This window comes from Carassius auratus, chromosome 5, assembly GCF_003368295.1.
Source record: "Carassius auratus strain Wakin chromosome 5, ASM336829v1, whole genome shotgun sequence".
NCBI lineage: Eukaryota > Metazoa > Chordata > Actinopteri > Cypriniformes > Cyprinidae > Carassius > Carassius auratus.
In genome coordinates, this window is record NC_039247.1 from 636558 (window position 1) to 647158 (window position 10601).

The 10601-nt window shown below is 40.2% G+C and overlaps 1 protein-coding gene across 1 annotated transcript; it reads left to right on the forward strand.

Moving 5' to 3' along the window:
- The first annotated feature begins 1871 nt into the window (after nt 1-1871).
- On the forward strand, nt 1872-9696 carry LOC113070039 (asialoglycoprotein receptor 1-like). The gene is made up of 10 exons (XM_026243197.1): nt 1872-1952; nt 2382-2468; nt 2869-2964; nt 3039-3137; nt 3471-3575; nt 6654-6776; nt 6860-6952; nt 7769-7929; nt 8019-8128; nt 9157-9696. Exons 1-10 carry the CDS (start codon nt 1880-1882, stop codon nt 9302-9304), a joined length of 1095 nt encoding a protein of 364 aa, XP_026098982.1. The 5' UTR covers nt 1872-1879; the 3' UTR covers nt 9305-9696.
- The last annotated feature ends 905 nt before the right edge of the window (nt 9697-10601 follow it).

Here is a 10601-nt window from a genome sequence, read left to right on the forward strand (position 1 = left end):
TATTATATTTACCGTGCGACATTGTTAGAACTTTTAAAGAAATCTCATATTAGATGCATTTGGTTGACATCTGCTTATCAATATGTTTAAGCAATAAAAAAGGTCTGGTCGCTGGTATTTTCATACAGATTGTACTAAAAGAAAGGTACAGGATTTTTCATGGCAGATTTCATGCGTCATTTTCACAGTAACTCCATTTTTATTTATGGCCAAAATGGTTAGAATTATAAATTTCATAATAATTATTTTCACTTCCCTAGGTCAGTTCAGGTTTTCTTTTCTTTTTTGTGCATGTTTAAAAGTCCAAGATCAGCAAAACAGCAGTATTTTGTTAAATCAGCAAAATTATTTTTGTCTTTCACTAACCATGATACGGAATATGGAAGTAGTAAAAAGTAAAATTCCCTACAGCCGTCACAAACGTAAAAAAGTCATTGCACAGGATAGTGTACAGTATATATATATATATATATATATATATATATATATATATATATATATATATACAGTATATATATACATGTATATACATATATTCACATACACACGTATACCCTCACCGGGCACAAGTAACACAAATTGCTAATCAGCTAATCACATGGAAGCAACTCAGTGCATTTAGACATCTAGATGTGGTGAAGATGACTTGCTGAAGTTCAAAGCGAGCATCAGAATGAGGAAGAAAGGGGGTTTAAGTGTCTTTGAACATGGGATGGTTGTTGGTGCCAGACGGGCTGGCCTGAATATTTCAAAAACTGCTGATCTACTGATCTGAGATTTAAACACACAATCATATCTAGGGTTTACAGAGGATGGTCTTAAAAAAGAGAAAACATCCAGTGAGTAACAGTTGTGTGGATGAAAATCTCTTGTTGAGGTCAGAGGAGAATGGGCAGACTGGTTAGAGATGATAGAAAGGCAACAGTAACTCAAATAACCACTCGTAACAATCAAGGGATGAAGAATAACTTCTCTGAACATGAAAGCATGGATCCATCCTGCCTCGTCTCAATAGTTCAGGCTGGTGATGGTGGAGTAATGGTGTGGGGGATGTTTTCTTGGCACACTTTGGGCCCCTTAGTACCAATTGACCATTGTTTAAACTCCATAGTCTTGTTGCTGACCATGTCCATCTCTTTATGACTACAATGTACCCTTCTTCTGATGGCTACTTCCAGCAGGATAATGCACCATGTCACAAAGCTTAAATCATCTCAGAATGATTTCTTGAACATGACAGTGAGTTCACTTTACTCAAATGGCCTCCACAGTCACCAGATCTTAATCCAGTAGATCAGCTTTGGGATGTGGAGGAACGGGAGATTCACATCATGGATGTGCAGCCGACAAATCTACAGCAACTGCGTGATGCTATCATGTCAATATGGACCAAAATCTCTGAGGAATGTTTTGAACACCTTGTTGAATCAATGCAACAAAGAATTAAGACAATTCTGAAAGCAAAAGGGGGTCCAACCTGATACTAGCAAGGTGTACCCAATAAAGTGGCCAGTGAGTGTATGTGTATATACTGTATATCAAAATGGCAAACTAGATCCATGGAATGGGGCACATTTTTGGTTATTAACAGATAATATTTAGCTAATGCATGACCTAACCAGCATCATACTTCTAATGAAGAACACTAAATAAAAAAGTTAAAAGTTTGTTATAGACATTTTCTCATCAGTGTCTCTGTAACAGAATACCTAGAATTCTCCCAGTTCCCTAAATATCAGAATGTGGAAGTGAATGTACCTTTGGTTTAATTTAAGGAACATGATTGCATAATGGATTATGATATAAGGGAGGTATTTTAATTTCTCGTTGGAAGAAGCAAGCAACTGCTTATTTTACTAACAATTCACGGCCTCAGAAAATGGGAATGGATAGCTTGGAAGAATACACTAAAATGGAGATGGAGTGTGAACCAAAGAAATCATTTCGGAGAGGTTTGAAAGATTTATTAAAATCACATTCTATTTGATACAGAAAGAGAAATAGAGAAACTAACTTGAATCTTGAGACATTAAACTTCATTTGGCTTTTACAGTTCAGGTGAAATGGAAAATGTTTCATTAAGTCCTGCAATGGCACTTTTTTAAAATGTGTTGACACCTTTTTTAATTATCATTTTAAAAGCAACTTTTATATTTGGAATGTAATTGAAATTGAGAAAGACATTTAGCAAAACTTTTTCACATTCATGTGCTACGTATATGGTTATTAATGTTTTGTACTGATATGTTTATCATTAGTTCTTTTGCTTATACAGTACACAGTGCTTGTATTATTACTCTAAACTATTGTAAAGTATTAAAGTCTAAAAGAGCAGACAAAATGAACAGCAGGAATCAAGGGGATGTTTTTATTTTCTGCAGGTCTTCTATACAGGAGACAAACTGGCATCTTTGTGCTTATGGGAACAGTCTGCATGATTATTTTCATGGTCTTGACTTCTGTCATCTGTGAGTGGATTAAACACCATGGTTATAAATTTTTATTATTATTATTATTATTATCATTAATAATATTTTATAAGAAATTGTTTTATTTTAATTTTTGTTAGTTTTTTTTCATGTCATGTATCACCAATTCATTTTTAAAATATTTAAAATATTACATATTAGAGTATTCTGTTTATTAATATGATATTATAAAGCCGTTTAATTAAAAAAAAATGTTTAGAATAGATTTAGATGAAGAGCATTGCAATGTTCTAAAAACAGCTCAGTTAACTAATAAACCAGTAACTGTATTATGAATCTTGTTCTTGGCTATGAACAGAGTTTACATAATCTCCAGTGAAAATGCTTTTTTTTTTTTTTTTTTTTTTTTGCTTGTCTTTCTGTTTTCTTTGGTTCAAAGATTCCCATCAGGAACGAAAGTTCTCAATGCTGGAGAGCTGGATGAAAAGCCATACTTCTGATCTAACCTCAGTCAAATCTGATTTTCAGTACACAGGTGAGAACTTCATCATCATCATTGTCACAGATCAGTTTTGGTAATTGACTTTTAATTACAGATTATTTTGACAGGAGGTGATCTAGAAAAGAAGGTTTCTGAGCTGCAGAACTTAGTGTTCAGCCTGAGTTCATATTTGAACACGTCTGGATCAAGTAACCCAGAGACCAGAGGTTGGTGCTTTGCATTGTTTTATCTTGTGGCAGATCTGAATAAAACATTTTTTTTATTTATTTATTTGCACACAAGTGTAATATGAGAATTCATGATGGGCATCAAACAGTTTTCAAATATTTTCCATGAAAAATTTCACATTTCTAATGCTTGTTTGGGGGAAATATTTAATGCAATTAATTTTTGCATGATTCAATCTCAACAGAGCATGATGCTTAACTATCCCTTTCCTCTTTGACATTTGTCCCTGAAAATACTCCAATATATGATATTTGCATAAAAAGCCTTGATTATTTCCTAATTATCTGTCTCTTTGACTCTTTATGTAAAAGATATGCAAATAAAGAAGCTGTCTAATATTGAGACCCTGATGAGCGATCTCGGCTCGTCACTGAGTTCACTCGCATCCAAACAAGAAGAAAAACTACAAAAGCTGGGTGAGCACTGGACGTACATGTCAGCTTTGAATCCTCTAATATAAAACAACATTTCATGGGTGTCACACACCTGGACTCATTTAGCTTGTTTTTGCCCGTGACCCAGTTTCTGTCTTCCGTGATTAGTTCCCAGGTGTGTCTATTATCTTCCTCATGTGTTCCATGTCCCTGTTGATTTAGTTATTCCATCCACCTGTGTTTCCCCATTATCTGTTGTACATAAGCCTTGTCCTTTCAGTTCTGTTTTGTCGGGTCTTCTCACTTGTGACTAACTCACTTGCTACTTACGTGTGTCTACCTCTGTGCTCCATGTTGGATATCCCCTGTGTTGGATGTATTAAAAGCCTTATTCCGTTTATCCTCGACTCCGTATTCCTTCAGGCAGCGTAAAACCGTGACAGTGGCCTCTGTGCTCCATGTTGGATATCCCCTGTGTTGGATGTATTAAAAGCCTTATTCCGTTTATCCTCGACTCCGTATTCCTTCAGGCAGCGTAAAACCGTGACAGAAGACCCGACCACAAAAGAGAAAATAGAAAACTGCGTGTTCTTCCCTCCGTTTTGCTTTTGTTTTTTCACAGTCTTTTCTTTTCTTAGTGTCTATGGATCCCCTCTATCGTCCCGAATTCCTCATCCTCCTGCTGAAGAAGGAAGGACGTTCTCTCGAGGACCATACCAGACAGTTTTTCCTATTAGCTAATGCCACCAGCTACCCGGACGGCGCGCTCTGCACCTTCTACAACACCAGCCTGAACTCCAAATGCAGAGCGTTGTCGTCCGAAGATGGTCCTCGGGAGGATTTCGCCGCATACGTGGAGTGGACTCTGGCGAGAAATGGCTCCTCTTTCACCGTCAGCCCCGTAGAGGATCTCGCCAGTCCCACTCCCTACCCAGAGACCAGCCAGCCACCCACTCGCTACACGGAGCCAGAGCCCACCGCAGCCGCAGAGCCAAAGCCAATTCACCGACAGGGAACAGGATCTCGAGAGCGCGACTGACCAGGTGTGTGAGCCGGCAACACTGTGCATCGTGGGAGTCCTCGTGGAGATCGAGGGCGTGGAGGAAAGCCCTGCCCACACTCCTGCGACTGAGGGTGAGCTGTATGCAGTCTCTGAAGATCATATGGAGCAAGTTCTGGATCTGATGGACTGGTCTATGGAGGTAATCCCTAATTTTCCTGTTTCCCCGCTGGTTCCGCCCAGCCCTGATTCCCCTGTATACCCTCTCAGTCTCCCACTCCTACCTCCTCCAGTCATTTCCTCTGCTCCATTTCTGCTGGTTCCGCCCAGCCCTGAGTTTTCTGTTTCTCCGCTGGTTACGCCCAGCCCTGAGTTTTCTGTTTCTCCGCTGGTTACCCCCAGCCCTGAGTTTTCTGTTTCTCCGCTGGTTACCCCCAGCCCTGAGTTTTCTGTTTCTCCGCTGGTTCCGCCCAGCTCTGAATCTTCTGTTTCTCCGCTGGTTCCGCCCAGCCCTGAGTTTTCTGTGTCTCCGCTGGTTCCGCCCAGCTCTGAAGCTTCTGTGTCTCCGCTGGTTCCGCCCAGCTCTGAATCTTCTGTGTCTCCGCTGGTTCCGCCCAGCTCTGAATCTTCTGTGTCTCCGCTGGTTCCGCCCAGCTCTGAATCTTCTGTGTCTCCGCTGGTTCCGCCCAGCCATGAATCTTCTGTGTCTCCGCTGGTTCCGCCCAGCCATGATTTTTCTGTTTCACCACTGGTTCCGCCCAGCCCTGAATCTTCTGTGTCTCCTGTATTCCCTCCCAGCCTCCCTCTCCCGCCTCCTCCCAAACCTGCTGGTCCCTCTACTCCTCTTTCGCTGGTTCCGTCCAGTCCTAATCCTCGTGTCCTTCCTCCCATCCTTCCTCTCTGTCCTCCTCCTAGACCAGCCAGTTCCTCGCCATCCCTGCTGGTGCCAGTCAGTCCCGCAGCTCACCCTCAGTCCGCGCCATCGGGGCGCGGTGGTTCGCCGCTGGACTGCCAGTCTCCAGCTCCGCCTTGGCGTGTTAAGGCCCTGTCTCCGCCTCCAGCCTCCGAGCCCTGGACTCCTCCTCGGTCCTTCGACCCAGCGGCTCCGCCTTGGCTCTTAGCTCCCTCGTCTCCACCGTGGCCTGTCATCCCACCTGCTCCACCGGGCTCCCTCGTCCCTCCGGCTCCACCTTGGTCAGTCGTCGACCATCCGCCGCCTCGGGACTCCACTCCTCTGGTTCCACCTCGTCTTTCCATCCCTCCGGCTCTGTCAGGCTCCTCCTTCCCTCCGGTTCCACCTCCATCCTCGGTCACTCCGGCTCCACAGCGGTCTGCCAGGACCCCGCCTCCGCCTTGGTCGCCTGAGCCTTCTGCTCCACCTAGGCCCTCCGGAACCTCGTCGTCACCCTGGCTCTGCGGCTGTGCTGCTCCATCTTGGGCTCCTCACCCACCGGTGCAGTCTCCGCCTCTCGGCCCCCTGGTGTCGTCGACCCTTCCTTCACCATGGCTCCTCCCGCCGTCGACTCCACCTTGGATCTCCGTCCTGGCTGGTCTCTGGTGGACCATCTGGCTCTTCCTGCTCCTGTCTCCTCCCTGGCTCCTCCTTCTGTGGTCCCTGTCTGCTGGCCCCCTCCTGGGAGTCCGTCCTCCACCGGAACCTCCTCCCAGGTTCCCACCCATGCCTCCCTCTGTTGTTTCTACGGTGCGAGGACGCACCTACCGGGAGGGGGGAGTACTGTCACACACCTGGACTCATTTAGCTTGTTTTTGCCCGTGACCCAGTTTCTGTCTTCCGTGATTAGTTCCCAGGTGTGTCTATTATCTTCCTCATGTGTTCCATGTCCCTGTTGATTTAGTTATTCCATCCACCTGTGTTTCCCCATTATCTGTTGTACATAAGCCTTGTCCTTTCAGTTCTGTTTTGTCGGGTCTTCTCACTTGTGACTAACTCACTTGCTACTTACGTGTGTCTACCTCTGTGCTCCATGTTGGATATCCCCTGTGTTGGATGTATTAAAAGCCTTATTCCGTTTATCCTCGACTCCGTATTCCTTCAGGCAGCGTAAAACCGTGACAATGGGTTTGAAGCTGTTTATTAATTTGCCTTTTCTCTCCTTTAGAGCGTCAGCAGGATACGTCACACACTGAAGTCAAGAGTCTGATGGACGCTTTGAGTTCAGAAGTATCGACTCTTAGGAGTAAACTAACAGAGGACAGTCGGAGGACATTTTCATTTAGAATTTGTAAGTATTCTACAGAATTATATTTTTCCTATATTAGAGGAAATCACGCTGATTTATTGTTTTCTTTTTTTCTTCAACTTAAGTGGGCATGTCAAGCTCACTGTCGGACCTGAAACATTCAATGGAGTTACTGAGATCATCTCTTCAAACTCTTTCTTATAAACTATCATTTGCACGTGAGTAAATTCTAAACCCATGTGCAATATTGCACTCAAATGTAAGCTGCTTTTGTATTAATGCAGAAAACCCATTGTTATTTCACCTAGAGAGTTCGTAATGAAGATGCACCGCCAGCGTAACAAGAATTATAGCTTCAGTTATGGTATTTGACGATGGTAAAAATTAAATGAGGAGAAGCATTGAGGGGGTGGGAAGTAATATGCCGCACTATCTAGGTAGGATTAAATTGATTTAATCAGCTTGAGACAAACAAAAAATAATGTGTGTAGAAATAAGAAAAAGGTCTGCGGGTGTGCAAAAAAATCATACAACAACAGTACAGAGAAATAAGAATTTCCGAAACTGTCCAAATAGGGTAGATTCACCAAAATGAAAATTCAGTTGAATTCAGTAAATTAATAAATTAGTCATGTCCTCTTATTTTTTTTGTATTGCTTTACAAGAAGGTTCATTAGTTAACATTTGGTTCAAATGAATGAACAATAATTCTACAGCATTTATTAATCTTAGTTAATTCCAAAATTTAATTAATGCATTATTCAAATCAAAAGTTGTGCTACATTAGTGTAAATTAACATGAACTAACAATGAACGTTTACTTTCATTAAGATGAATAAACACTGTAATACATGTTCTGCTCAATGTTCTTTCATGTCTGTTAATAACTAATGTGAACTAATGGAACCTTATAGTAGTGTTACTAATTTGAGTTTTTAATATGATGTTTTGATTAAATGTTTTGCATGACTGAGTAAAAAACAATAGTTTCATGCAACACCATTGTGCACTCTTTGTTTCTCTCGCTTACATAGACTTACTTACATCAGGCTGTATTGAACATGACTGGATCCCGTTCAGAAACAGCTGTTACCTGTTCTCCCAGGATGTAATGAACTGGACCAAAGCAAAGGATTACTGTGAAGAGAAGGGCGGGTTTCTCCTAAAAATAGACGATGGCTCTGAGAAGGAGTGGGTGCGTTGTAGACACATAGACACCTTTTTCCTTAATGCCTTCCATTATGTATTTCGGAGATTCTTAATAACATTAATCTCCCTTTCTAGCAATTTGTTAGCAATTTCGCCAAACCACATGACTACTGGATTGGTCTAACGGACCAGATCACAGGCCAATGGAGATGGACGGATGACACTCCTTACATCATAAATAAAGAGTGAGTTGAATGTAGAGAGAACTAGATATTTTGGTTCCAGATAATTGAGTCTGATTCAAATTCATGACGAATTTTAAACAGATTGACATAATCCATGATCTGACAGGGTTGCGTATACTACCATATACTAAGTGTTTACTATTTATTATCTAAACTTTGGTGGCCCAGGATAGTTGAATCTGTCCCACCACAGTTTCATAATGAACCAAAAATATTGGTGAAGAAGGAGTGAAGAAGCTGATCAATATATGGGATGATTAGGAGACCATGATAATGAACATAGGCCAATGGGAGAATTTGGCTAGGATGCCGGATCCTTGGAATATCTTTGTCGTAGTATCATTTCAGTGTTTAGGGGGATTTCCCACAGCTGGCTCAATGCATAGAATCAACAGCATTATTTCATTTTTATGAAGTAAATGGTCTGCTACAGCTTGGACTGAAGGGTTTAATGTGTAACAATGTAACCATCATTACTGCTGAAATATTATCATTATTTAATCAATAACATAAGGTGTTCTAAAAATGACAATGATATTTTGTATCACAATTATTTCTGAGGCAATATATCACCCAACAAAAAGTAGTTATCATCATAGGCCTACTTTAAGTAAAACAATATACTTATGTTTTAATTTTAAATTGACATTTCAGTTGTTTTACAATAGATACTACTCGTCTAAGGGATATTATTAATAATACAAAAGTATCACTAATTATAAAGGTGAAGTAGTGTCTGCCAAAGTGCTGTACATTAACAAATAAACAGTTAAACAAAATTATTATATTTAATTGTTTGCCGCCTTTTAACACCAGTGTGAATGTGATGTAGACTGACACACTTTATCACAGCTAAAAAGAGGTTTTAGTCTGGGTAGAAGTCAATGGAAAGACTTTTTAATTGATTGCATCAATCAATGCACATTCAGAGGTCCTCCCAGCATAGTCTTGCAGAATCCTGTTGGAAACACTGCTAGCATAATAAACATACTTTACAAATATGTTACAGAGTTTATTTATTTTTGCAGACACTGGAGTCCCGGGCAGCCGGATGATTGGACCGAACACGGCCTGGGGGAAGGAGGAGAGGACTGTGGGCAGATTGCATATAATGGGATGCTAAATGATGCCCACTGCTCTACCAAAATGAAGTATATATGTGAAACGCAAAAATGAATGCATACAATTCTGAACATTGTAAATAGGCTTTGTTTTCGACTGAGTTTTCTTGTATGTGAATTGTGTAAATTACAAATCACATTAATGATGTGTTTATCAGTGTTGCGGTGTAGTTACTAATACAACTAAACTTATATCTCATTCTACCGAATTAGCCTTTCTTGTTTAAACAGTAAACCAGCATTAAACAAATTTCCCACTGATAAACTAATAAAATAACTTATCTTTCCTGAATATTGATTAAACAAATTATTACTTTAAAATACTCAATACTCAGGTTAAACTGTGTTGTTCAGAATTATTACGAACTAATCACAACAACCAGATTGTAATTAATCTATAAAACCCAAACTGTCACTAAACTGTTTTTGAATAAATAAAAAAAAGTGTTTGTGTTTTGTTTTGTTTTTTTCAAACAATGGGTGAATGGTTTAATATTTAGTATTTTAGGCTTCTGTAAGAAATGTTTTATTTTCATTTTGAAATATAATTTGGTATGTGAAGGTTGAAACTAAATATATTTTCAACTTCAAAAATATATTTCATTGAGCTTCATTGTTTACAACATATGTTTAAAATATGTTTTGCCAGAAATATATAAATACCCAGGTGCATGACAACAAATTAGAATATTGTGGAAGAGTTCATTTATTTCAGTAATTCAAATTCAAATTGTGAAACTCGTGTATTAAATAAATTCAATGCATACAGACTGTAGTAGTTTGAGTCTTTGGTTCTTTTAATCGTGATGATTTTGGCTCACATTTAACAAAAACCCACAAAAAAAATCTCAACAAATTAGAATACTTCATAAGACACATATATATATAAAAAAAACATTTAATGAATTTTTGTCCTTCTGGAAAGTATGTTCATTTACTGTACATGCACTCAATACTTGGTTGCGGTTCCTTTTGCTTTAATTACTGCCTCAATTCGGCGTGTCATGGATGTGATCAGTTTGTGGCACTGCTGAGGTGGTCTGGAAGCACAGGTTTCTTTCACATTGACCTTCAGCTCATCTGCAGTGTTTGGTCTCTTGTTTCTCATCTTCCTCTTGTCAATAGCCCATAGATTCTCTCTGGGGTTCAGGTCTGGAGAGTTTGCTGGCCAGTCAAGCACATGAACACCATCGTCATTTAACCAACTTTTGGTGCTTTTGACAGTGTGGGCAGGTGCCAAATCCTTCTGGAAAATGAAATCAGCATCTTCAAAAAGCTGGTCAGCAGAAGGAAGCATGAAATTCTCCAACATTTCTTGGTAAAGAGGTGCAGTGACTTTGGTTTCCAAAAAA

What these genes read in the sequence shown, in the direction of transcription:
- LOC113070039 (XM_026243197.1), top strand. Translation starts at nt 1,880, where the DNA reads ATGGGAATGGATAGCTTGGAAGAATACACTAAAATGGAGATGGAGTGT. An exon ending in TTATAAACTATCATTTGCAC is followed by an intron (nt 6,953 to 7,768) that starts GTGAGTAAATTC and finishes TCGCTTACATAG; the next exon opens with ACTTACTTACATCAGGCTGT. An exon ending in ATGGCTCTGAGAAGGAGTGG is followed by an intron (nt 7,930 to 8,018) that starts GTGCGTTGTAGA and finishes CTCCCTTTCTAG; the next exon opens with CAATTTGTTAGCAATTTCGC.